Source organism: Aythya fuligula, chromosome 17 (assembly GCF_009819795.1).
Source record: "Aythya fuligula isolate bAytFul2 chromosome 17, bAytFul2.pri, whole genome shotgun sequence".
Taxonomy (NCBI): Eukaryota; Metazoa; Chordata; class Aves; order Anseriformes; family Anatidae; genus Aythya; species Aythya fuligula.
In genome coordinates, this window is record NC_045575.1 from 5,912,161 (window position 1) to 5,936,041 (window position 23,881).

The 23,881-nt window shown below is 49.3% G+C and overlaps 2 protein-coding genes across 3 annotated transcripts in view; one reads left to right on the plus strand and one right to left on the minus strand.

Annotated features, from left to right (window-relative positions):
- Window positions 1-980: 980 nt before the first annotated feature.
- Window positions 981-5,722, plus strand: TESC (tescalcin). Of its 2 annotated transcripts, none has more exons than XM_032199142.1 (8): window positions 981-1,045; window positions 3,685-3,754; window positions 4,183-4,263; window positions 4,545-4,684; window positions 4,771-4,832; window positions 4,905-5,012; window positions 5,508-5,555; window positions 5,625-5,722. In XM_032199142.1, the coding sequence occupies exons 1-8, from the start codon at window positions 988-990 to the stop codon at window positions 5,700-5,702; spliced, it is 645 nt and encodes a 214-aa protein (XP_032055033.1). In that variant the 5' UTR covers window positions 981-987; the 3' UTR covers window positions 5,703-5,722. The 2 variants fall into 2 exon arrangements, with proteins under 2 accessions (XP_032055033.1, XP_032055034.1); XM_032199143.1 differs by having other exon boundaries at window positions 4,623-4,684.
- Window positions 5,723-9,436: 3,714 nt separating this feature from the next.
- The window catches only part of FBXW8 (F-box and WD repeat domain containing 8), a 51,353-nt gene continuing 36,908 nt past the window's right edge, over window positions 9,437-23,881 (minus strand). Inside the window, exons 8-12 of the mRNA XM_032199154.1 lie at window positions 17,804-17,931; window positions 13,941-14,114; window positions 11,888-12,004; window positions 11,024-11,168; window positions 9,437-10,804 (exon numbers count right to left, since the gene is read on the minus strand). Of these exons, the coding sequence (XP_032055045.1) occupies window positions 11,024-11,168; window positions 11,888-12,004; window positions 13,941-14,114; window positions 17,804-17,931 (564 nt within the window). The 3' untranslated portion in view covers window positions 9,437-10,804. The remainder of the gene's footprint in view (window positions 10,805-11,023; window positions 11,169-11,887; window positions 12,005-13,940; window positions 14,115-17,803; window positions 17,932-23,881) is intronic.

The window sequence follows — 23,881 nt, forward strand, 5'->3', positions numbered from 1 at the left end:
GCTGGGGCAGGGCAGGTGCTGTCACCTCAAAATAGCTTTCTGGGGAGTGAAGGAAAAAATAATAGAGGGTGGAGGGGGAAGAGGAGGCGTGGAGGCAGCACGGGAGGGGCAGGCAGTATCAGGAGGTGCCTGACCTGGGGGAAAATGGAAAATAACTGTAAGGGAGACAGGCCATGGGCTGGTTAGAGCAGGGCAGGGGGCTTGTGGCTCCCCTGTGCCATGGGGCAGAGCCCCTTGGGCAGGGAGCAAGGGCTGGGGGCTGCAGCCTCCTCGAGACGTCCGTCCTGGTGCTGCTGCTCCGGAGGGAGGCCGGGGGGCTGCAGGTCCCTCTGGCAGCGTGGGGCAGCCTGGAAGCGATGCGGTTCCTTTCCTCTTTGTGCGTGGCTTCAAATCAAATAAAGCAAACCATCCCCCCTTGGTACCTGCTGCCGGAGTGTGCTGCTTTGCTGCGCCGCCCCACTCCTAAAACCCTTCCTCACTTCCCCAGGGTGTTTTTCTCTCCCCCTGCACTGGGGGAAGGCGGTCGTGGTGGGGCCTGGCAGAGGCTGAGGGTGCCAGAACCCCCCTGCTCCCTGCTGCAGCCCCCCTGGCTGGGCTCATAGCCTCAGGGGAAGGATTTCAGCCCTTTATTTTTTTTTGGCGGGGTCCCGTACCACCTTTGCCTCCCCCTCCCACATTTTTCTCCCTCCGTCTCCCCACCTTCCACAGGTCACAGGCGCACGGCACGGCCGGGGGACCCCCTTTTACCCCCCTACCTTCAACCACCCCCGATCCCCCGGCCTCTCCTCTCCCCGGCAGGGGGCTGTTAACTCTGAAACCTACCGACGGCGAGGCGGCGGGGAGCTCAGGGACCCGGGGGAGCCCCGCAGCCGCCGCCACCGCCGCCGCCTCCTTTCCCCGTGCGCCCGCCCTTAGCGGCGGCGGAGCCCGGTGCTGCGGCCCCCGGCGCGCCGCCTCCCGGCCCGGCTCGGCCCGGCACGGCCCGGGATGGGCTCCGCGCACTCGGTGCCCGCCGAGATGCGGGCGCTGGCCGACAGGACCGGCTGTGAGTGCCACCGAGGGGGGGGGGGGACACGGCACCTGGGGGGGACATGGGATGGAGAGGGGGTAGGGGACGTTGGGGGGCGCATGGCACCGAGGGGCGCATGGCACCCGGGGGGGGATGTGGGATGTGGAGGGGGATGCGGCACCTCTGGGGGGGGGTGGCAGGGCACCGGAGGGGGTGTGTGATATGGGGGGGCTGTGTGGGGATGGGGACATGGCACCTGGCTGGGGGGGGGGCTGTGTGTCACCTGTGGGGAATGTGGCACATGGGGGGGGGGACATGGCACTGGAGGGGGCTGTGTGGCACCTCAGGGGATGTCATCGCCCCAGGGTGCTCAGAGCAGGCTGGGCTGGGGGCGAGGGGGCTCTGCTGGGCTTGGGTGCAGGGGTCCGGCACATCGCCCTTCCTGCTCCTTCCTCCCCCTCCTCCTCTTCCTCCTTCCTGGCCAAGGGCCGGGCACCGCAGCACCCACCGGGGACCCCAGGGTGAGCCCAGCCCTGCCTGCATGGGGAACATGAGGGGGCTGTGGGGTGGGTTTTGGGGAACGTCCCGGCCTGGGGGTGCTGCCAGGCTGCCCAAGGGTGGCACCCACATCACGGGTCAGTCCTAGAGCAGGGGCGTACAGAAAGCAGCTCCCAAAAAAGTCCCGTTAAAACAAGAGGGACGGGGGGATTGCATCAACTGGTCCGACTGCTGGGGAGGGCTCATGGACAGGGCAGTACACCCTGTGCCTTGAGGCCCAGAGGCCAGAGGTGCCTCCATGGTGCTGGGAGCCCTTTTTTGGGGACTATGCCTCCTCCTGGACATGGTGAGAGGCCATGGGGGCAGTGCAGAACCTCTCCGGAGCATCCCCTCCCCGGAGCATCCCCTTTAGCTCAAGCTGCACAAACAGCCGCAGGCTGGGAAGCAGCAAACCTTCCTTTTAATATATATCTATATGTTTCCCCCCACCTGCTTGGACACAGGCCCGCTGTGTCAGAGCGCTGAGGATGCTTCACAGCGATGCCAGCAGCCGCTGCTGCCCTTGAGGCCGTCCTCCTGCCGGGCAGCCTCTGCCCTTTGGGCAGGTGCAGCGCTTTCACCCTTCCCAGGAGCCTGGCTTTGGGGAAAAAGGGAGGAAAATCCCTCCCTTTGCCTTGGAGCAGGGGGAGACACAGGGATGGACCCACAAGCATCTGTCTGGTGGTCCCAGTTTTTGTCCCAGGGGTGTTTTCTGGGACATGAAAGCTTTGGGGCTGCACCCACGGCCCCGATGCCGGCGGCTCCGTGGCCCGGCTGCTCCCACGGCGCCGGCGATGCTGGCACGGGGCACTGGGAAAGGTCGCAGCACCACGGCCAAAATTGGAAAGTGGAGGCCAGAGAAAGTTTCCATGTGCGTGGACAGCAGCAAGGCACGAGAGGGATTTAGGGGAAAAAAAAAATAATAATAAAAAAAAATAACCTCATATGGGTGAATGGGGCTGCCCGTGCGTCACCGCAAAGCCAGGGTTGAGACTGGGGACTGGAGGGGGGGGAGAAGGATTTAGGGGGAAAAAAAATAACCTCATATGGGTGAATGGGGCTGCACATGCATAAACGGGGAGCCAGGGATGGGGTCAGGGACTGGAGGGGGGGCTCAGAGCCCCCCGGCCCCATCCCAAGGAGGGGAAAGGGCGAGCTGCCAGCGCGGGCAGGCAGGGAGCCACCGCGAGGCGCAGGTGGGTTTCCAGAGCATTAATAGGGCTCTGGAAATGCTCGGCAGGATCAATACGGTTTCTATTTCAAGGCTGCGAAACAACAGCAAAAAAAAAAAAGCAGCGAGGGACGGTATTTAAACATAATAAAAGAGAGAGGGAGAGAGAGAGAGCCAGCCAGCGTGGGCTTGGTATTGACCTGTTGTCTCCCAGCTGCCGGAGTTAACCACTCGCAGCCCCCCAGCTGTATGTCAGGATGCTTTTCTCTGTAGTTTAGGATGCTTTTTTCTCTTTCTCCACACAGCCAGGGGAGGCCGATGGTGGTGCCGGCTCCGCAAACAGCCCCGGGCTGTTGGCTCCTGGGCTCCTGGGAATTGTCACTGTCAATATTTGCAGCACAGCGCCAGCCTGGTGCCGCCTCGGGGGGTTGCGGGGCTGGGCTCCAGCCCGTGGGGAGCAGCTGGGAGAACAAAATAAAATAAAATAAAACCCCGCAGTGGAGCGAGGCGGCTGTGGGACAGCCCTCGGGGATCGGTGGTTTGAAGCTTGCCTTTGGTTTTTGGGTGCCAGTGCAGCTCCCCCCACCCAGCCTTTCTTCCTCCCTGATGGTACACGGGTGGCTGCTGTCAGTTTGGGGGGTTTTCTTCTTTTTGTGTTGTTTTCTGTGTCCCATCAGCTTCCCAGCATGCGGCAAAGAAACAGCACTGACTCCGGGCTGCAAATGCTTGGGGACAGTTTGCTGGGACAGGAGCAGGAGCAGGAACAGGGGCAGGAGCAGGAGGCTCTTTGGCTCTTGCTGGGGCTGGGGGGGCTTTGGCGTCGTCCCCAGGCTTTGCAGCAAGTTTTGGTGCCCAGCGGTCTCCTGGTGGCAGTGGGGCTGTGCCCCCTGGCAGGACACGAGCTGGGTGTCCCCAGGTGTCCCGTGGGGAGCTCAGCCCCCTTCTCCTCTGCTTTTTCCATCGGCAGTCACCTCGGAGCAGATCGAGCACCTGCACCGGCGATTCAGGCAGCTGAGCCGGGACCAGCTGACGATCCGGTACGGCGTCCCCCTCCCTGCTGCAGGGAGATCCCCCCACGCTTTTAGGCTGCCCTGGGGGGATGCCCGGCCGTGCCATCCTTCCCAGCCACCCCAGGAAGGCTGCAGCATTGCAAACAAGAAGAAAGAGGTGGTGAAGCAGTGGTCTGGGAGCAAGATCGCCCCTGCCAAACTTCCCCTTTACCCCAGCCCTAAAAATCAGTTTGGGGAGGGAGGAGGTGAGGTTGCTCAATAGCAGCCCCAGTGGGTTTGGCAACTGTATTCTCCCCAGTTTCAAATTGCTTTCATGCCGAACTGGGGCAAATTCATGCAAAATCATTCTTGTTGTGATTGCTTTGGAAGGACGGGGCCAGGACTTCTGTCCCAGCCCATCAGGGGCTGCTGCAGCGCTCCCCCCTCCTCTGCTGTCTCTGCCTTGTTCTTTGCAGCAAGGAGAACTTCGACAGCATCCCCGACCTGGAGTTCAACCCCATCAGGGCCAAAATCGTCCATGCCTTTTTTGACAAGCGGTAAGAGCACCCCCGGCCCCGCAGGGAGGGCTGGGGCCAGCTCCTGCATGAGGGGTGCTGAGGGTAGGCTTTAAAGCTCTCGTCCCCGAGGGCTGAGATGGAGCCAGGCTGGAAATTATGGAAATTGAAGCTGAATCTTTGGGAAAAAGCTGGTGCCAGCTCTGAGCAACACGATACCATGGCTGAGTAGCACCGGGGCCACTGGGACCCAAAAGCTTTGGGGCAGGATGGGGCGAGGGGCTCGCGGCTTCGCCCGTCCCCAGCGGCTCCGCTCTCGGCAGGAACCTGCGGCAGGAGTCGTCGGGGCTGGCGGATGAGATAAACTTCGAGGACTTCCTGACCATCATGTCCTACTTCAGACCCATCGAGATGAACATGGACGAGGAGCAGCTGGATCGCTTCCGGAAGGAGAAACTCAAATGTGAGGCTCGGCCATGAGCACGGGGCGGCCGCGGGGCGGTGGGACGGAGGGGTCTGACCCTGCCACCCCCCTCCTGTCCCTGCCAGTCCTCTTCCACATGTACGACTCGGACCACGACGGGAAGATCACGCTGCAGGAGTACCGAAATGTAACGTGGAAAGGGGGGGACATGGCTGGGACCCCAGCGGTGCCGGCCCCTTCCTCACCCGCTGCCCCGCAGGTGGTGGAGGAGCTGCTGTCCGGGAACCCCCACCTGGAGAAGGAGTCGGCGCGCTCCATCGCCGACGGGGCCATGATGGAGGCAGCCAGCATCTGCGTGGGACAAATGGTGGGAGAGGGATCCTTGCTGTACTGCAAGGGTGTCAAAAAAATGGGGCTGGAAGGGGCCATCCTGCCCTGAGCATCGTCCCCTCTCTCAAAAGGGCTTTGGCTTGAAGTTTTATTGCAGCCAGCAGCTTTTGAGCTTTGTTTTTTTGTTTTTGTTTTTGTTTTGTTTTGTTTTGTTTTTTGTTTTTGTTTTTTTGTTTGTTTGATTGATTGTGTTTGTTTTGTTTTGTTTTTTTTCCCCATGTGAGAGCACCCCAGGGTGAGGCACCCCAAAGAGCACCATGCTCACAGCTTCAGTGCTTACAAAAGAGGCAGCTCCCTGCAACCCCAGGGATGCTGTGCTGGCTGGGAGCTGCTTTCGGGCTGGGAGCTGCTTTCAGGCTGGTCATGGGGCTGTGCACCCATGGGGCCATGTCCCGTGGCCCCAAGGGACCAACCCGCAGGGGATCTGGTGCCATAGGCGCATCCATAACGCGTTCTCTCTTGCTGCACACAGGGCCCGGACCAGGTGTACGAGGGCATCACCTTCGAAGACTTCCTGAAGGTTGGTGGCCTCGCTCAGCTCCCTGCCAGGAGCCTGAGCCCGGCCCCGCTCACCCCCGGCCCCTTGCAGATGTGGCAGGGGATCGACATCGAGACCAAGATGCACGTCCGCTTCCTCAACATGGAGACCATCGCGCACTGCTACTGACCCTGAGGGGCAGGAGGAGGAGGAGGAGGAGGAAGAGGAGGCTGAAGCAGGAGGGCGAGGAGGACAAGGAAGAGGAGGAGGAGGAGGAGGACGAAGCCTCCACAGCAGCACCGAGCACGGTGCAGCCGCCTGCGTGCCTGTCCCGAGCAGGGCCGCGTTCTGCTCTCTAGAAACATAAGAGGCTTTTATCTGTAATAAAAGATATTTCTCTTTTTACTCTTTGCTGAGAAATATGCTGCCAGCGCCCGGTGCCTGACGGACTTCTCCCTGCGCAGGAAGCCTCCCCAAAACCCTGCTCTCCCCTTAAACCTGTGTGACTTTTTCCACCAGGAATTACCCCAGCTCCGGTCCCCCCTGCAGGGCAGGGATGCGGGGACGCGGGCACACGAGGATGCAGGAGGAGGGTTCCCAGCAGCCTGGTGCTGCCGCCCCCACATGTTCCTGCTCCTACAAGCCACCGGAGATAACGGGTTGTTTACTGGTATTAATAACCGGGTGGCTCCAGGCGGATTGCCGGCTCTAAGGCAGCCCGAGATGGGAAGGCGGCGGGGAGGGGGGGAGGGAGAGGAAAGGGCAGTGGTTATTTTTAGAAAAGCTGGAAAGATTTGGGTTTGGTTGTTGTTTTATTATTATTATTATTTTCAAAAATAGCTTCCCCAGTGACATGGAAATAGCCCCTGCTCCGGCAAGCAGCCAGCAGCCCAGGAGCGAACACTGCAGGCTCGGCCACACACCCGGAGCCAGCACCAGCCCCGGCCGGTATCCGTCTGTCCAGCTGGGTGGTCTGTCCCCACTGGAGGCTGTTTCTGCAGCTTTGCCCCTCTGGAAGGAAACCACGTTGGAGCACGGGCAGCCCCTGGAGCTGGGGGATCCCCCCTTGCAGCACGTGGGGCTCGCCCTGGGTGCAAGGGCTGGGGAGCATTGGGCTGGCAGTGATGGAGCTCCCAGTGATTCCAGCACAGCGTTTGGGGTCTCCCAGTGCTCCCCGGTGGCAGCCAAATCCTTGGCTGTGCTTGTAGGGCTGCAGGACTCAAGCCCCATCCTCCTCCAGACCCCTCCTGGGCTCACCCCTGGCTGCATCAGCACCAGTCCCTGCAGAGCCTCAGTGCGTGACCTCCCAGCTGCAGGAGCTGGGACTGAACCCCTCCTCCTCATCCTCTTCCTCCCTGCACCAGACCCTCACTGCTCCCTTCCCTCCCCAGGAACTCAAGAGCCCACTGTCCAGCCCCAATCCCCCAGGTCTGAGGAGCAACCACAGGCTCCTTTCCCCCTCCTCTTACAGGAATTCCCACAGAAATGCTGTGAACAGCCCTGCTGTCCCCACCCAGCTGCAGATCCATGCCCCGTCCTTTTCCTCCAGGACGCACACAGTGGGTGCAGCACCACTGCAAAGTGTGACCAAAAAAAAACCAACAAACCTGCAGTCCCAGGAGCAAACTCCCTAGCAGTTTTCTTGGAGCATCAGCATTTCTTGCAGCCAGCAAAGGCTGCAAGCAGCATGCAAAAAGAAGGGGGCAGGACCGCAGGGTTATTTATAGCCCTTGAGCTAATTATCTGCACCCGGCTGCTTTGTTAGGGCACAAAAGGGCAGCGTGGGGCAGCCCAGGGCACCTCGTCTGCAGCTTTGCTTCTCTCCTGTTTGTCTCCTCTATGGGAAACGGGATGAGGAGTGTGCAGGAGGAAAGTTACAGGGAGCAGATGAAAGGGACAGCAGGACTCGGGCTGACAAGCCTGAGCCTTGCCGCCAGCAGGGGACCAGGATAGAGGGCCAATGTCACCACTCCTGGTCCGGGACAGGCATTTTCTCTGTTAGTTTCTACCACTTGAGCCACTGCCTCATCTCCCCTTCAGCAGCAGGGAAGGCTCCAAGGTACCAGGCTGGGAGGACGCCAGCACTGGCTCAGATGCACTGAGCCATTAGAAATATGCAATGAGAAATCAGCAGCTGAAGGTTTTAGGGGACACTGAAGAGGGAAATCAGCAGCCAAATGTCATTGAAAGGAAAAAGGGCTGCAGAGAGGGGAAAAAAGTGTTGTGTTTTTTTTTTTTCTTCTTCACCATCACAGCACATCAATACTAGGTGCTTCTCCACCAGGACAGGGAAGGACAGCGTGCCACATCCCAGCCAAGGACACAAAACACTTCCATGGGGGCTTTGGTGGTGCCCTGGGCCCATAGTATGTAGAAGGAGAGCTGTTTTGTCAGTGCAACACTAGAGCTGTGGGTGCCCTACCTCTGTCCTTTGCTGCAAGGCTGCTCCGCTCCGCACCTCCCTTCTCCTTTTTTCTTGAAGCAGAGCTCTGGCTCCTAGAAGCAGCTGGCGGCTGCGATACAGCCACAGCCACCCCCTTTGATCATGCATTCCCTTTGGATAAAAGAGGGAAGAAACTCGTGCTCCAACACTTCTCATGTCCAGGAAAGAAGTACCACACGTTCTCCTTGAATGCCTCCTTCAGCCGTCCCCAGCTGCCCAGGCCACCAGCCTGGTGCCTCGCTCCATCCCCTGCTGCAACGTCAGCCTTCAGCCCCTGGTGAGCCAACAGCACTGGTCCAAGTGCCCTGACTGCAGCTCCTGAACCTTGCCTCAAATTCACCCACCTGAGATGTCCCCACATTGAGTGAGAACCTGTGCCTAGGGGACACAGCAGGGCTTTTCTGATCATATACCGGTAGCACCAAGTCCCAGGGAGGCCCCGGCTGGGAAAGCCAAATTCATCAGCTCTCTCTGCTAAAGACTGGATGGCGACGCCGTTCTCAAAGTTATTAAGGAACAGATTTCATTTGCATCTTCTCCAGGGTTAGCCGACATTTAAACAGTTGCAGAGGCATTTGCTGCACTCCAGCACGCACTTCAGCACAGTATTAATGACTACCCACTGAAGTAGGACATCATCCCTTTTCAGAATCGAAAATTAAACTCCCATCACGGATACTCTCCAACAGCCTAAGTGCCCTCATTTGCATTACGAATGCCAGTTAAATATATACACAATCCTCTGCTGTGGTACAACTTTCCTAAACAAATTCCAGTGACGTTAGAAATGGACCACCCTCTGACCCACCCAGAGGGACTGCATCCAGAGCGGGCAGGACAGGGCCTCTTTCCCCACTAGATGTTACCCCAAGTCTTCCAGTACCCCAACTGGGTTGACGTTTGGTCTCAAATTGATGACTAGGAGGTCTTCTCTGTGTAAGCCAGCAGATACCTCCATCAATCCAGGCGCATCCATTTTCTAGCAGCTGCCAGGGAGCAGCACAGGGAGACAGACACATCCTCGCCCCTGGCAGTGCAGAAGGAGAGGGAAGTCAGGAGGTAGATGCCCGGAAAAGGTCTCAACCCACGCTGGCCCAAGGCAAACTTATCTGCTGCTTGCAGCAGGGAGATGAAGAAAGACCAAAGCTGCCCTGAGATAACGAGGCCAGATGAGGAGAGTCAGCAGCTTAACGAGCCGAGGATGTATTAAAGTGAGACAGGGCACAGGGTCACGGCACTGAGGCAAGGAGAACAATGAAGGCGGAAGCTTTCTGTCTTCGGCCACATCAAAAGACACAAGGCTTGAGCAACCCCAGAACTTACTTGTACTACAGGAACTGTTATTTATTTGACAGGTTTCAACTAAGCTCTTGTCCCAGCTACACATTCGTGACACTTCTGGCTGTTCCAGGAATAACGGGGGGGGGGGAGCTGGCTTCCCAGAATGGTGGAGGGGAAAAAAAAAAAAGAGACCAAAGGCTTCTTGAAAAGATAAAAATTTATTCGTCAGACAGAATGACCAGAATGACTTCCCCCCTTGCACTTCTTACATCAGTCCATAACCACGAACAAACTCACTGTTAAAGCACAAACACACACATGAAGGTTGGCCTAGGGGTCATGGAGAACCACCCCAAGCCAAACACAATAAAGGGCTGTGAAATACTTCTTCCAGGCAGGAGGAGGCAGAACAAAGCTCTCCAGGGGCTGCCTCAGTGACCAGAGGAAGAATTGAAGCAATTTCTGCTTGACAGTGCAGCCAGCCCCTCTCTTGCAAAGGCTGATTTAACAGACTGTACTTACAAACTGATTTAGTTAAGCCAGCAAAAAGTTGTTAAAACTTAATTTAAACTTGGTTTACATCACCTTGGCTTGCACCAGGACATTCACAATGGCAGAGGACAAACAAAAAATAATTTTACAACAGTAAAACATATCCATACAGGACTTGAGCTCTTGGTCAACCTAACTGGCTCTACCTATTTCTGTGCAACCTGTGATTAAGGTAAATCCTTACTCTCTCTTTCACCTGAGGTATCACATCTTAGCCCTCAGATTCTTTGTAAAATAAGCGCAAATTAGCAATGCAGGGGGACTTCAGGCAGTTCGTCCCCTCTGCTTATTAAACTGACACGATCAATTGCCAGCTCAGCAGTGAGGAAGGCTTTGGCTTGGCCTGGTGACCATCAGGTGGCACGAAAGGCGTGAGCCATCAAATAAAGTACCTTAGGACTAACCTGAGACATGATGGCCTTGTGTTTCAGTGCACAGGGGTTATTCCACCCTAACAGACCTAAGAACAAAAAGTCAAACACACACATGTACATATATACAATCAGAAAACATTTAATCTAGGATTTTAGAGACTTAAAAAAAAATTACGTATTTTAAAATAATTTTGATATGTTTGGCCTGCTGAGTTTCCAGGCACCCAGTCTGGACGAGGCCAACCTTCACGTTTCTCTCCATCAGCCTCTGCTCTCCCAAACACCGTAACCCTCTGAGCATATTCCTGTTTCTAGACACATTCTGGTGCACTTAAAGGAAAAGAAGAATGAGCAGCTCATTATAAGGAAAGAAACTCCAATCACGTAGGGCTCAGCAAGATGCCTGTCTTTTCCCCTCAGGATGGGCAGGCATCTGCAGGCTAGGAACTCCTCGATGTGCTCCCAGCCTGCCACCATCTCAGCAGTCTGCCACTCTGGGTTCTCGCTTCCTGACCAGCCCACGTCCCCTGCCAAGCTGGGATCAGTGGCATTTTTCCCCGCAAGCAGTGGGAACGAACGTCTGTTTGCACCGAAGCGTGCTGCTCCCCTTCGTATGTCAGTCTCTATTCCACCAAGCAGACCTTTGAACAGCACAGCAACATGTTTTAGTGGTATGCTCGAGGGCAGTCATACTCTGCTCTGGTTCAAAACCCCAAGGTTTTTGGGTAAAACTCAGCCCTTTTGATGTGCCTGCAGCTCGTGCAATCTTTTTGGCATTTGTCCCTTGTGAACCTCCTTTTTGCCTACAGCCACGGACTTGGCAGAGAGCTGGACCACTGAAGCCAAGTAAAGTGAGTTACCTAAATGTTATCGTAGGGAACTGCGAGGCCAATGTTGTAGTTGTAGCCAGTCACTTCATCGTAGGAGGAGCGGCAAATAGGAAGGACACTTTCTACAGCCAGCTGGTCCACTGAGAACTCGTAGGCATAGATGATTCCTCGATGCCTGTGCAAAACACAACCAGGGCAGCATGCTAGCTTAATCATATATTTTAGCAGGGCAAATTAGATTAGATTAGAGTTAGAAATTGCCAGAAAAGACCAAAATTCAGTGCTTCGGAAGATGAATATAAAAACCCATCCCCTCTGCACTGGGGCTATCTGTGCAGATTCGACATGAGAAAACTCCCACCTGCCTCCTTCCATGGACCCCACCAAGCCCTGGCAACAAACAGGGCTGAATTTAGCAACGCGGAGACATAACTGTCATCTGCTGAAACATTTCTAATCTATTCAGGAAGGGGGAAGGAAGTACATTGTAGTTTGATAGTTCAATTAGACATGCTAACATCCATCTGAGATGCAAATATCAAAACCTGGAGTTTAAATACCAGCAGCTTTCCTTCAGGAGGAGACATCATTACTAATATTAGTCAAGCAAGGGAAGGGCTGTATTCCCCGTCTGGCTTCAGTGGCCTTTAGATTCACCTGCTGAAATATGAAATGCATTTTTTTGTGTGTGTTCAGAAGTAAACAGCCAATTCATCAGCTGTTCTGAAAGTCTTCTCTCTCTCTTTCTCTCTCTCTCTTTTTTTTAAACATGCCATGCCTCTCTGTTACTGCTCTGGATGATGAGTCAGGTGCTTATTGTGCCATTTTTAAACATCTAATAGAGCTGATCTTCACAGTGCCAAAACTCCTACCCTTCAGAGCTGCCTTACTCACTTGCGGTGCGCAGTAAGGTCATCATCCATGATGCTGCTGCCTCGGGGAGTCTTCTCATCGGGGATGTTTGCAGTGATGAGGCTATGGGAATTAAACCAGATATAGCGGACTGGATGTCTGAAAAATAAACCACAGCACTGAGTGAGATGCCACTTGCATTAGACTCTTAAAATCCAAGCACAGTAAAGGGTTTGCTCCGGATTAAACAAGAATTCATCTCCATCAGTGCCCCCTCTATGGTCAGGAGCTGGGAAGCTGCACCTTTGGCTCCTCTCCTTCTGTCTGAAGTAGATAAACACAGCTTTTATCACCATCTAGTGGACTATTACCAGAATACAGGCCAGAAAATATTTCAGACACTTGGCAGCACACAAGCCATGCCAGATCCGGGCTGCCTGCTTGCCTCTCTGCTATAAGGACCGCATCTGAGGGATGAGCAGGATGCTTCCCAAAGCCAGCTGCTCAGCCAGGACCTCACAGCCCCCTCCCAAGCACTGAGCGAGGGATGATTCAGAAATCCACTCTGTGGAACAGGCTACAAGGGCTGGTGTTTCCCCCTCACTGGTGAATAAACCGACCCAGAACCAGCATTTGCTGTTCAAGTAGGGGTAACTCATCAGGTTAAGGGCACTCATCTCCACGGCCCTAACCTTCCTCCTGTCCTCTCCCCTGCTTCTGCCCTCGCTTTCCATTCACGACACTGGCTCTTGGCAGGGATAACAACTCGCACACCTCTTTGGTCTACGAAGGACTTTTTGATTGAAGTGCTCCTTTCCAAGTCTTATATAGATTAAACAGTATTTTAAACATTTAACCTAATGGTTTCACTTTGAGTACATTTTCCCCTCCACACCAAAGCTCAGCAGATCTGCCCTGCTTGCCCTCCTTCTTGGCATGCTCATTAGTGCTGCTCCAGGAGATAATCAATGCAATATTGTCCTTAATGCATCGGCTGCATCACATTGGGCTTTGTAATTCACGGGGTCAAAAGAGAAGGAGATACCTGCTATTAATCAATGACAACTCCAACATGAACTTCTCTGACTGTAAATACCTCATCTGCCTCCTCTGTGGGGAAGAGGCATTAAAAGAAAAAAAAATCAGGATGTATCTGTTCATTTTATTAAGAACAGGGCATCACTCAGTGGTTAAATCCTTGAGGTCTTCATTCAGACAAAGCAAGCTCGCTGGGAATTTTACCTTGATCAGAAAATTGTGATTTGTAGTAACTAACAGTCTTCTGTCAATTCCAGGGTACTGATCTCAGCTTGTACTTTCAGCACTGAACATTTTGTGCTTTCAGTACAAACTGTTACTCTCTTATCAGCGTCCCCGAGTTTAAATCCCAATCTGGCTTCGCTCGTCACTGCTAAGGGAATGCACAAAGGAGGTGAACAGGAGCTCAGGTACTGTACCAGGGTGCAGAGGACAGAGACAGACACAACCAGTTACACTGAAGCCAACAGCCAGAAGTCCAGCATTTTAAATCCAAGTATAAAGTAAATACTGGTTGACACTGATAAAGTAAAATACTTGTTGAAGATAGGACAGAGAGAAGAAGCTGAGGTCTAAAGGTTCCAGGGGGGTGGACGGGTCAGAGAAGGAGCAGGGGAAAAGCAGCAGCAGCAAGTCCTTGGAAGTAACACAGAAAAGGCAGGGGAGATTTTGGGGGGAAATCAGTCCTCTGGTGGAAGTTTTTTTCTTTGGGGGTTGGAACTAGATGATCTTTCAGGTCCCTTCCGGCCCAAGCCACTCTATGATTCTACAAAGATGCCAGCTGAGCTCTATGGAAAATCCAGGGGAGAAAAAGCTTTCATTCTCCTTTCCCTAGCTGAAGCACTCTTTTTAACTATGAAGTAAAAAGCCTCTGAAAGCTCATGGTACACAGAAACATGCACATGAATCCAGTCTGGTTCTCAAATCACAGGAAAACAAACAGAACTCACAGAAGCTTTAGATGTGGGCATGTTGTTATTTTGGTCCTGGATCATCCCATTCCCACATTCCTCCTGTCTGCCAGCCCTTGCATAAGATCCCGTGTAGACAAAGTTACCTGGCATGCGTTTCCCAGAGCTTGGTGCCCATCCGCTGATCCCACACGCACACCATGCCCTCTTCTCCTCCGCTGACAATCTTCCAGTCATCCATCTGTACCGCAGACACCCCTAACCGGTGGGCGTAGAGGGAGCACAGCGATTCGCTTTTGCGGAGGTCGTACACCCTGACCCTAAATGAAAGCAGATTAAGGACAGAGATAAAAGCGGCTGTGCATCTGCAGCCACTCATATTAAGTGTATTTTCAACCAAACTGAACCACCAGCAATTCACCCAGAGCCTTTTGCAGAGAAAAGATCACAGGAATCACTTGAAATACAGAGTAGGAGATGAGGTCCTGGCTGAGGTCCTGGCTGAGGTCCTTCCACAGCACCAGCTCACTCAGTAGCGGCTTGACACTTTTTTGTGCCACTGTATTTTCACTCGGCCAGCTATTATCAAAGATTTTTTAATGCAGACTTCTCCCAACCTTCAGGCTCTTGCTGTCTTCTTTGCAAGCCAGAAGCGAAAGAAACGGTAAGTGAAATTTGGAGAAAGCTCCCCTAAATCTGTTCCCCTCAAACCGTTAGCAATGCTGTGAGGCATAAAGGATCGTGTATTTGGCATAGCACTAACATACCCTACCCCCTCTGTACCCAACCCACGTCTGCTAAGGCATAGGGATAATAATATTACAAATATCAAGGAAAGGACAAGCTATTATTATGAAGATCAAGAAAGTGAAAACATGCAGCAAATCATGAGACAAATCAAGGTTTCTACACTTGAGTTAATCACCAATACTGAAACAGAGCTATCCACAAGTACCCAGCAGACAGTATCTCTTCTGGAAAAGGTTTCAAAAACACTCCTAGTGACTTTGGGCACCTTTTAGGTACATCTAAGTTTCAAAAGTTATTGAATGAAGAGTTTGAAGAGAGACTTATTGAAGATAAGACTATGTTTAATGAAGCAGAATGTTAGAAAAAGAGCTTACGATTTCAACCAGTGCAACAAGTCCACAAGAATAAAGATAATGGTGTTAAGTTTTAAATCCAGTACATGCCACAAAGAGTATGTTTTCTGATCCTTATGTATCAAGACTAAGAGATAAAGCAAAGTGCATGAGAGAATAAAAAAATGCAGTGAGTGAAAACAGAAGTAAAGGGGAAATACTGATCTCAGCTGAAAAGAAGCCAGAGAAAGTTCCTCCCAGCTGAGGGCTATCAAGAATGAAACCATCAGGTACACATTAATTCAAAAAAAGGCCAAAACACACTTGTTCCAATACATTAACTGTCTTTTGTTCAATACCCCCGCTATGATCCTAATGGTGTTGCAAGTCTTTCCTTTTCCTTTCTCAAATGGAGATTGCATCATATGATTTTACAAATAACACATTTCGGCAACTGAAATAAAAGGCCGCGGAACAGTCCAAAACTCCAACAGAGCAACATCCATCTGACACGCAGAAAAACATGCTGGAACAGAGCGAGGAGCACGCTTTGTGTGGCTCTGCACTCACCCTTAGGAAAACCCCCTCACAACAGTTGCTGATGGCAAAAAGGACTTCTTGCTTTCTCCAAATCCAGCAGAGAAAAGCTTTGGCTACACATTAGAGCTGTGCTTTGGGTAAGGACGGAGCGGTTTGGAAGCGTTCACACTCAGCGCTCTCCCTGTCTTCCTGCATGTGTTCTGTGTGACAATCAAAGCTTCTTCTGTTTGGTAAGCACAGTTGGAAACAAAGATCTGATTGTGTCCTGGTTATTTCATTAGCAAGGACCCAGGTTTCAGGCAGGTGTCCATTCTGGCACACCCCTGGAAGAATTACAGGCACACTTGAGTTGCTCAGATGGTTTTTTGTTTTGTTTTTTAAAAAAAGGGAAAGCATTTTGCAAATCTAATGTGATGCTCTGATGCAGACCTGGCATGGCCCTCCATCTCCTGCCTCAGCAGCTGGGCTCAGTGGGAGCACATCAGATGCATCCTAGTTCAAGGGAGCTGTAAGGAAAGCCTTCTTGTGCCCAGGCTTTGACTCTCCTGTTTGAGTGCTTGTGCAGTAAGCTCACTTGCCTTTAGGAGAAGATGGAACATGTTTTGATCCACAATTTTCAGCAATGGTGTAATACTGGGTTTGCCACACTTGCTCTCCCAATGCTATTTACTCACTGTCTCGGGTCCCACCAAAAAAAAGGCTGCTGTCATGCAGTGCATCAGCACACACTCCCTATTACCAGATCTTGTAGCGGCGTGAAGCACAGCGACGTAATCAAATAAATCACCAATGCTTCAGGAGTAATTTTTGAGAGTTTCACAGGTCCTACCAAAAACATGTTGCTTCAATGGGATCATCCATCATACTTTTCAAAATCATAGCTTTGACTAACAGAACAGCATACGCCAGCAACATTTTGGAAGTGCTGTATTTAATTACAACAAGACATCTTCCCAGTGGCCACGTGGCAAGGTCTCTATTTAGTACACTTGCTACATAACAGGGCTATGGAGCTTCCAGTCACATCCCACCTGTAGGTAAATTATCCCACATATTAATACCTTTCACGCAGCACTGCAGGAGAAACTGACCTTTGACATACACATGGTCCTGTCTCCTGGATGCCAAACTTATTTGCTGAACTATTGATTCCTAACCTCTTGTTATTTTAGTGATGGTCAGCCCCTGAACTCAGTCAATGCTTGAGCTGAACAACAGAAAAGCTTTCTGGAGGGGAAAGGGCAAGACGTTTACTCTGATATAAAGGGAGTAAATTTTAAATCTCACTTAAAGGATATTAACTTTATCTACTCTCTCATCAATGTGGGAAAGATTAAAATCACAGGTAGTTTTACCGGGGTGCTTTGAAAAATCAATTATCTGCTTTTAGAGGGGGGAAAAAAAACTCTCAGGGATTCAATTACACCTATCAAACTTCAGATATTTCCTTTATCCTCTTTGCTGAGGAAGTGTGAGGTTTGATTCCACTGCCTATTCACCGAGAAGGAAAAAAGCTGTTTGACAAAATAATCATTTTTGCAAGCTGCTGCACTGGCGGGACAGAGGTCTGGGATTTGGCAAAGGGAAGTATCCGCCTTACAATCTGATACCCACCGCCACACCAGACCACCACCTGCAGCCTGATGCCCAGTGCAGAAAGGAGGAGGGAAGGAACAGGGAGCCATTAGAGACTGGCTCCTCGCCATCCCACATCTCCTTTGGTGCACTGGATCAGACCCCACAAATAACTAGCCAAAAAAGAAAACCTAAAAATTGGACTCAAAGGGTCTTTTTAAGCACTTTAATCCTTTCGCACTGACTGTTCCCAGCGCGTCCATTCCTGGCACCAGATATTGTGCAGGGAAAATCCTACTCCCCAAGCCAAGGAGTTAAAGAGAAAGCTGCTAATCAGCTAAATAGAAGCTGGAATCTGTTCATATGAAAGTCTCTCTTTTTTTTTTGTCACCTGAGGGACATCACAGTGTTCCGAAATACACTCTTGACATCATTTGGCAGACGGACCCATCTCATCCTACATGATTCATCCCTTAGGTTATTTTTTTAATATCAGAAAGTGAGCTTTTAAATGCCAAACTAATTTTGCGGGTGGTGGTGGGGAAGTGGAAGATATTCCAAGTGGTCTCGCTGGGCTGTACACCAACTGCGTCCACCAAATGGCTTAAAAAGAAAGTCTTCCCATGGAGCTTTCTGAAACAAAGCAAACTGGCAGCCACATCCAACTATTACCTAATATTTTGTTCCTGAAGTTCACGCAGGCTGCATTTGAAACATTAGAGGAGAAACAAATTCTAGCAGGTCCAGATGTAGGACAGCAGGACAGGAAGTAAGCTAATTTGAGAAGGGTTACAGCTCTTGGTAGTACCTACCTTCTGTCTTTATTGCCTGTAACGAGCATGTTTGGAGGACTGTCCTGGAGGTTGACGCATGTGAAGTCACCCATCGAGTTGCCCAGCTTCTTTAGACACTGACTTGTTTCCAGGTTGTAAAGAAGAACCTGGCAGAAAGAGAACAAACACCGGCTAAATGTAGCATGAGCCCAACTACATATTGCTGCAGCGGGAAGTAGAGCAGAGTTAGCATTGTCTCAATGCTCTAACAAGTAGCCAACACACACATCTATCCCTATTGAGATGGGCAACAACATACATTAAAAAAAAAGGAGAAAGTTTCACAGTGGAAACCAGTGCAAAGCAGGGATTCAGGGCTCATGTCAACCAGCAGCAGATAGGTTTAGGTCTCAGGCAGTCAGAGAAAGCTATATAGATTTTCTCTCTTTCTTTTTAAGGTTTACATGGAAAAGCAAATCATTTCTTTACCAACTTGAATATTGGAAAGAATAGCAAAAGTAAACAGCATCAACATTTGGTAAGTTTAGACAGATGGACTGTTCAAGACAGACTCAATCAACTAGAGCGAAAATTACAGAGCAGAACCGAGCACTGACTCAGCGCTGACAGGCCCTGCGATAGGCTTTGTGCAGAGCACTCAACAAACAGATTCAGAGACATATAACATCTGAAATGGCAGATCAGATGGGAAAGGAATAAAAACATCTCAGATTTTAAGCAATATCCAAGATGATGCCGCCAAAGACTGGAAGAGAGGTATGCGTTGTTTCCCTTCTGTTCACCCTCCTGTCCGTCGGTTTAATCACATTCGCTGTCTTTCCTGGGGGGCCAGATGAGATTTATCTATATGGGCCTTTCAGCGAGAGGGAAGAAGTATTTTTAGAAACAGAAAAACATACTGGGCAAATCCCAGTGAAGCTCAGCACAGTTCCTGGTTTTACATGAACTTGGAAAAATTATTAGATTTCATGGTGATGCTCCTTTAATTAAAAACCAAAGAAATAAAAAAACAAACCCTATGACCATGAGAAGAGTAACAGTATTTAAAACAACAGAAAAAATCCCTATGGTTTCCATGGCAACATCAGCATGGCTATGTCAATGTCACTTGAATACTCTTAACTTCTACTTTTCTGTAGAAAAAGCACGCAGCTTAATAAATATTACACTGTCTGTGCACATTATTTCAACATTTGCCAGAACAGCGATTGTGATGCTGTCTGGCCTTTTACTTCCTAGCTGTGCAATTTTAACATGCATCTGAAAGGTTGAATTAAGAGAGCAGGAGATCATTTTGTGATGGATGCCTCCAGGCTACAAAAACAAACCTTTATAAACCTCTAGGAATACTGCAAAGATGGGCAGAGACTTTGCAGGTTTCCTCCTTCTGCTCCCATTTCTCCAAGCTAAAAGGAAGGCTTAGTTTTATACATGGATATTATCAGCTTCCTACCAGAATCAGCACATTCATATCCAATTTGCTCAGTTGCTTACATTTATTATCTCCTAACCAGTTCCAATTCCCAGCCTTGTCTTCATTAAGTTATCTGCTGTTTTACTGCTGTTCAAATTACTTGCCTTGAATACGGGTTTTCAATGTTTTTTCATCCCTGAAACCCCCCAAAACAAAGCAACTTTAGCCAAGCTCTGTACAGCAAGAGACACTCTACCTTTGCATGGAGACTTGGGACGTAAAAGTTGCTAAAAATTAATTTGAACTTCCATACCTACTACAAACATGGCTACAAAATTGTTTGAAAATCTTAAGTCATTAAGGTGCAGAGCAACATGCAGCCTTTTTTCACTTGCAGAGCAGTTTCCAACAGCTCACTAACCAAAACCAGGGAGAATGACATTCTGGCAAAGACGCTTTGCAGAGTTTTCAGTGCAAAGGAAATTAGTATCTCTGCCTGGCAACCAAATTTCTCCTTGGAAAGTTTTGAACAAAAGACAAAGTCAATAAACTGCTGAATTCAACTTATAAACAATAAAGGATGGGGTCAACAGCAATATATTCCAGCTCCCAATTTGTGCCCCTGAACCAGCCATTCCCAGCTGTACATTACAACTCTGGAGAAGAGAGGGCCAACTGCTTCTTCCTTCAAAGTCCCCTGGGGCTAATACTTAAAGTGAGCATCCATAAACTATTAATTTCTCTAAATGACCAGAGCTCCCATCCACCCCATAAACATACAATACATACTTGAACATGCAGTTATGACCATGAAAGACTATAATGAAAAATTGCTTCCACACAGCATTTAAAGTTTCCACTGTTTTCAGTCTGAGCAGATGTCCCATATTCTCCTGTTGCAGTCTCAATTTAGACTTGTGACAACCCTTACATGCAGGCAGCAGCAGCTGAAAAATGACTTCTCTCCACCTAACTCGTAGATGCCCATCACTTTAAAAATGTTTGCATCTGTAAGAAAGAGAATCTATAAAAGTAACAGTTCAGATCCATGAAATGGGGGGAAAAGCTTTTGTCTTCATCACCTTCTTCTACCCTTTCCAATTCCTTTTTTTCTCATGTCAGCCTTCCTTCTTTGGAAGATTGCTTTTAATTTATTTTTTTTTTTTTGTAACGCACCTGTGTATTTCTAGCCAATTAGCCCTACCATTTGGAAGGAAGGTGCTCTTTGTGGTTTTCAGCATTCAAGCTTCTCCCGTCTTTAAATTGAACTTCTGTCTTGAACAATTTTATGGTCTGTAAATGAATTTCAAAACCTTATGCTGACAACCTGATAGGTAAAGAAACAAAAGGAACTCAGAATGCATTTTAAGGTCTGAATAATAATTTCTTGAAGACAAGGGTTTTAAAAGCATGCTGATGACAATTTTGAAGTTGCTAGAACACTTTTGATGAGCTCTTCTCTAATATCCCAAGGCAACAAGGATTTTCTTTACAAAGGCCAAGGAAAAAGAATGAAAATACCTGGTCAATAGGGACTTGAAATAAGGGCCTGTATGTTAAAGGGCAGATAAAGCATAAGATCTTTAGGAGGTTTATAATCCTATAATGCACACTGCAAGGGGATTACCCTTTTAAAGACATTTATAATCCTATAATGGACACCCAAGACCAGTGACCTAATAGGTACAGAACCGAAGGTAAGCGAACCAAGAGCACTTGGGTGTGAAATGAAGTACCCTGGGATAACACACTAACGAGCATCCCTGCCCCCCCCGGGACTTCTGGGACACAGAGGAGGAAAAGCATTAAATACTCCGTGCAGATGTATCAGGATCTAACACACAAAATAAAAAGCGTTACCTATTAACATTGCTCAAATGAAAAAGTCTAAGTTATTGGCTGAGAGCCAGGCAATCTCCCAGAATGCTTAATAATTCAACAAGCCAGAAATAGCTAGAGTACCTTTACCATTATGTTTAGTTAAAGACCACAGAGATTAGAAAACACATTATCCATCTCAGAGGCGATTCTTTCCATGTTACAAGTCCCTTAACGACCTTTACCATCTCTCCCTCTCTCTCTCTCTCTTTTAATAAGGCTGAGCAAATGGGACTTCATTTTATCCGATTGCCACAGACTGGTGGTATTAATTATTCATGCTCGTACTCTCTTTTGTTAAGGCAGTGCATTAGACTAATTTCCCTCTTTACTGCCTACGTTGGGCAAGTCTCAACCCATGGTCACCGTCCTGATAGACACGCTGAGAAACTGGCAAGTTCCTTAGAAGAGGCAGAGGAAGAAAGGCAAACTCACTGTACTCCAGGAAACTGCAGATCGGTGGGTACGGGGAACTCTCTTTAAATGCCGTCCAAGAACTCAAGAAAGAAGACTAAATTAATTCACAAAGTATTAAATCTCCGTAGCCAGAAGAGCTAAGCTGTGAGCTTTGTTACATCTCGCAGCTAAGTGAGGTCAAGCATGGTCTATGTACTCTGGTTGAGATACTTCCAAGAAAAACCAAGGAACTGAAGGAAATGCTGTTGATGGAACTCTTCCATGCATGTCCAATACCCCAGCAGGTGTTTCGGGATCCTGCGTCGTTGGAGATGTCTTTTTTGGACGGAACATTAAAACAACAAATCCCCAAGCACTTGTTATCAAAGAGCCTGTGGTACTTTCAGCAAGAGCAGGGGTGTTCAACCCACCGTCCTGGCTGACAGCCAGCAGACAACTGCTTTGTGAAATCGCAAGCTTCCCTTGCAATCACGCTTCTGCTTCTTGTCCCGACTTACCGCATCTCAGGGCTAGTAAAACGCTGTCTCACAACTGAGTGAAGCACTTTTTAAATATATATATATATCTATAATATACATAATTCTTCTTCAGATGAAGTATTAAACAGAATATCATAAGCACTGGCAAAATATATGCCAGAAAACCATGCCCACAAAGCCTACATCCCTCTCCTTATTGAGTAACACACAATACATTTGAGAACTACTTTCTCAAAAAGAGCTGTCTAGGACAGAGGTTTTTAGCTGTGACTACAAAGAGCAGTAAGCAGTGGATCAAAACAACATCAAAAGCTTCAAAATCTAAGATCCCCAAAGATGCAGAGGAACAAGCAGCAAGACCGGGAACAAAATTTGCATTTATTTTCAGATTATCATTCTCCTCCTTTCCTTCTGTCCATCCCTCTGCCAAACCACAGAAAACATTGCCTGAGTACACATGAATACTGCCAGCAAAAGAAGGGGTCACGAAATTTCAAGTCCACCGTCAATAAAAAGGGAACTGGTTTTTGCTCAGGTTAATACCATTCAATCCAGAGAATATCTACAAAAGTGATAAGGCCACTTCATCTGCATTTGCAGGAGAAGTCATCAAATTAAGTACAACATATGGCACACACCGCTGCAAGTATGAATTTTATTTCTAAAGGGATGTGGAAAAAAATGTTTTCAAAGTTTACAAGCCCCGGGGGCACAGTTTCCCACTGCAACTATATTGAATTGCCTACTGTAAATAAGGCAGATAACACTGCAACAACAACAAAAAAATTTGACTATTAACAAATGCAAGGTCAGCATATTGATACTTGTATACAGAGATAAGTGTTCTGGCTCCATAAATTTAAAGATGAGCTAAGATTTAAAAGGAGCAGATGAGGGAGACAGACAGACAATCAGAGAGAAAGAAAAAGAGTAAATCATACACAAAACAGCCAGTAAAAAAAAAAAAATAAAAAAAGCAGTTAATATACATGAATAATGGATGTTTGATTTAAAAGCAGTTTACTCCAATATGATGTAATTTTTGACAATCAGCCAGAGAGACTATTTTGCAAGTTCTTGCCAGATATAAGTCATTGTGTAAAGCTGGTAACACAACCATTTCTCCGAGCATGTGGAAAATTGACTTTCATGCCATCCTAAAGGTGACTTTATGCTGGCAAACAAGCACTCTTATTTCACGTGAGCTTAGCTGCAGCAAGCAGCCTTAAGCAATACTTAAAAACCCGCACAGAGAATTGCAAAAATAACAGTCTGAGCAGCTTGCAGCAAATCCAGCAGCTCAGGTGCCAGCTACCTGTTCCTCCAAATGCCCACACCTGCCAGAAAGTCACGTATAAAGCTAAAAGCAAGCAGAATACAGCTTTTCCTTTTAAGTCTTCCTTTGACTGGAGCCGTAAGACTCCACGCTGGTGGCAAGCAGCGGAGCCAAGCACCGTGCAGGCAAGCACTGCACAAGCTTGGGCAGTGCAATTCTGCCAATGCACCTGCAACCCCTGCTGTTCCAGCACTGGACACTTTGTGGGCATGGGCTGCCAGCCCCCAGCACTGTGCCAAACCTGATGGGTTTGTGATGTGGACAGATGTCTGCTAGGACCTGGAATGAGGGCACCAGACTCATTTAACTTGTGGCTGAAGACTGATGTAAGAGTCAGGTACCCTGAGATGAATGAGTATTATGTTTACACATCAAACCACCCACCCATTAAGATGCAAGCCCTAGCCCAGAAACGCTCTTTCCCTAACCTAAGAATAAGGTAGGTGAAAGGAAGGCAAAGTAGTCCTTAAAAACTAATAAATTCTCTTGGTTTCACAGGTTAGTACCTTAAATATACACAGCACATCCTAGCAGCTATATTTTCAAAACCTGAGATACTTGCCACCTAGGAA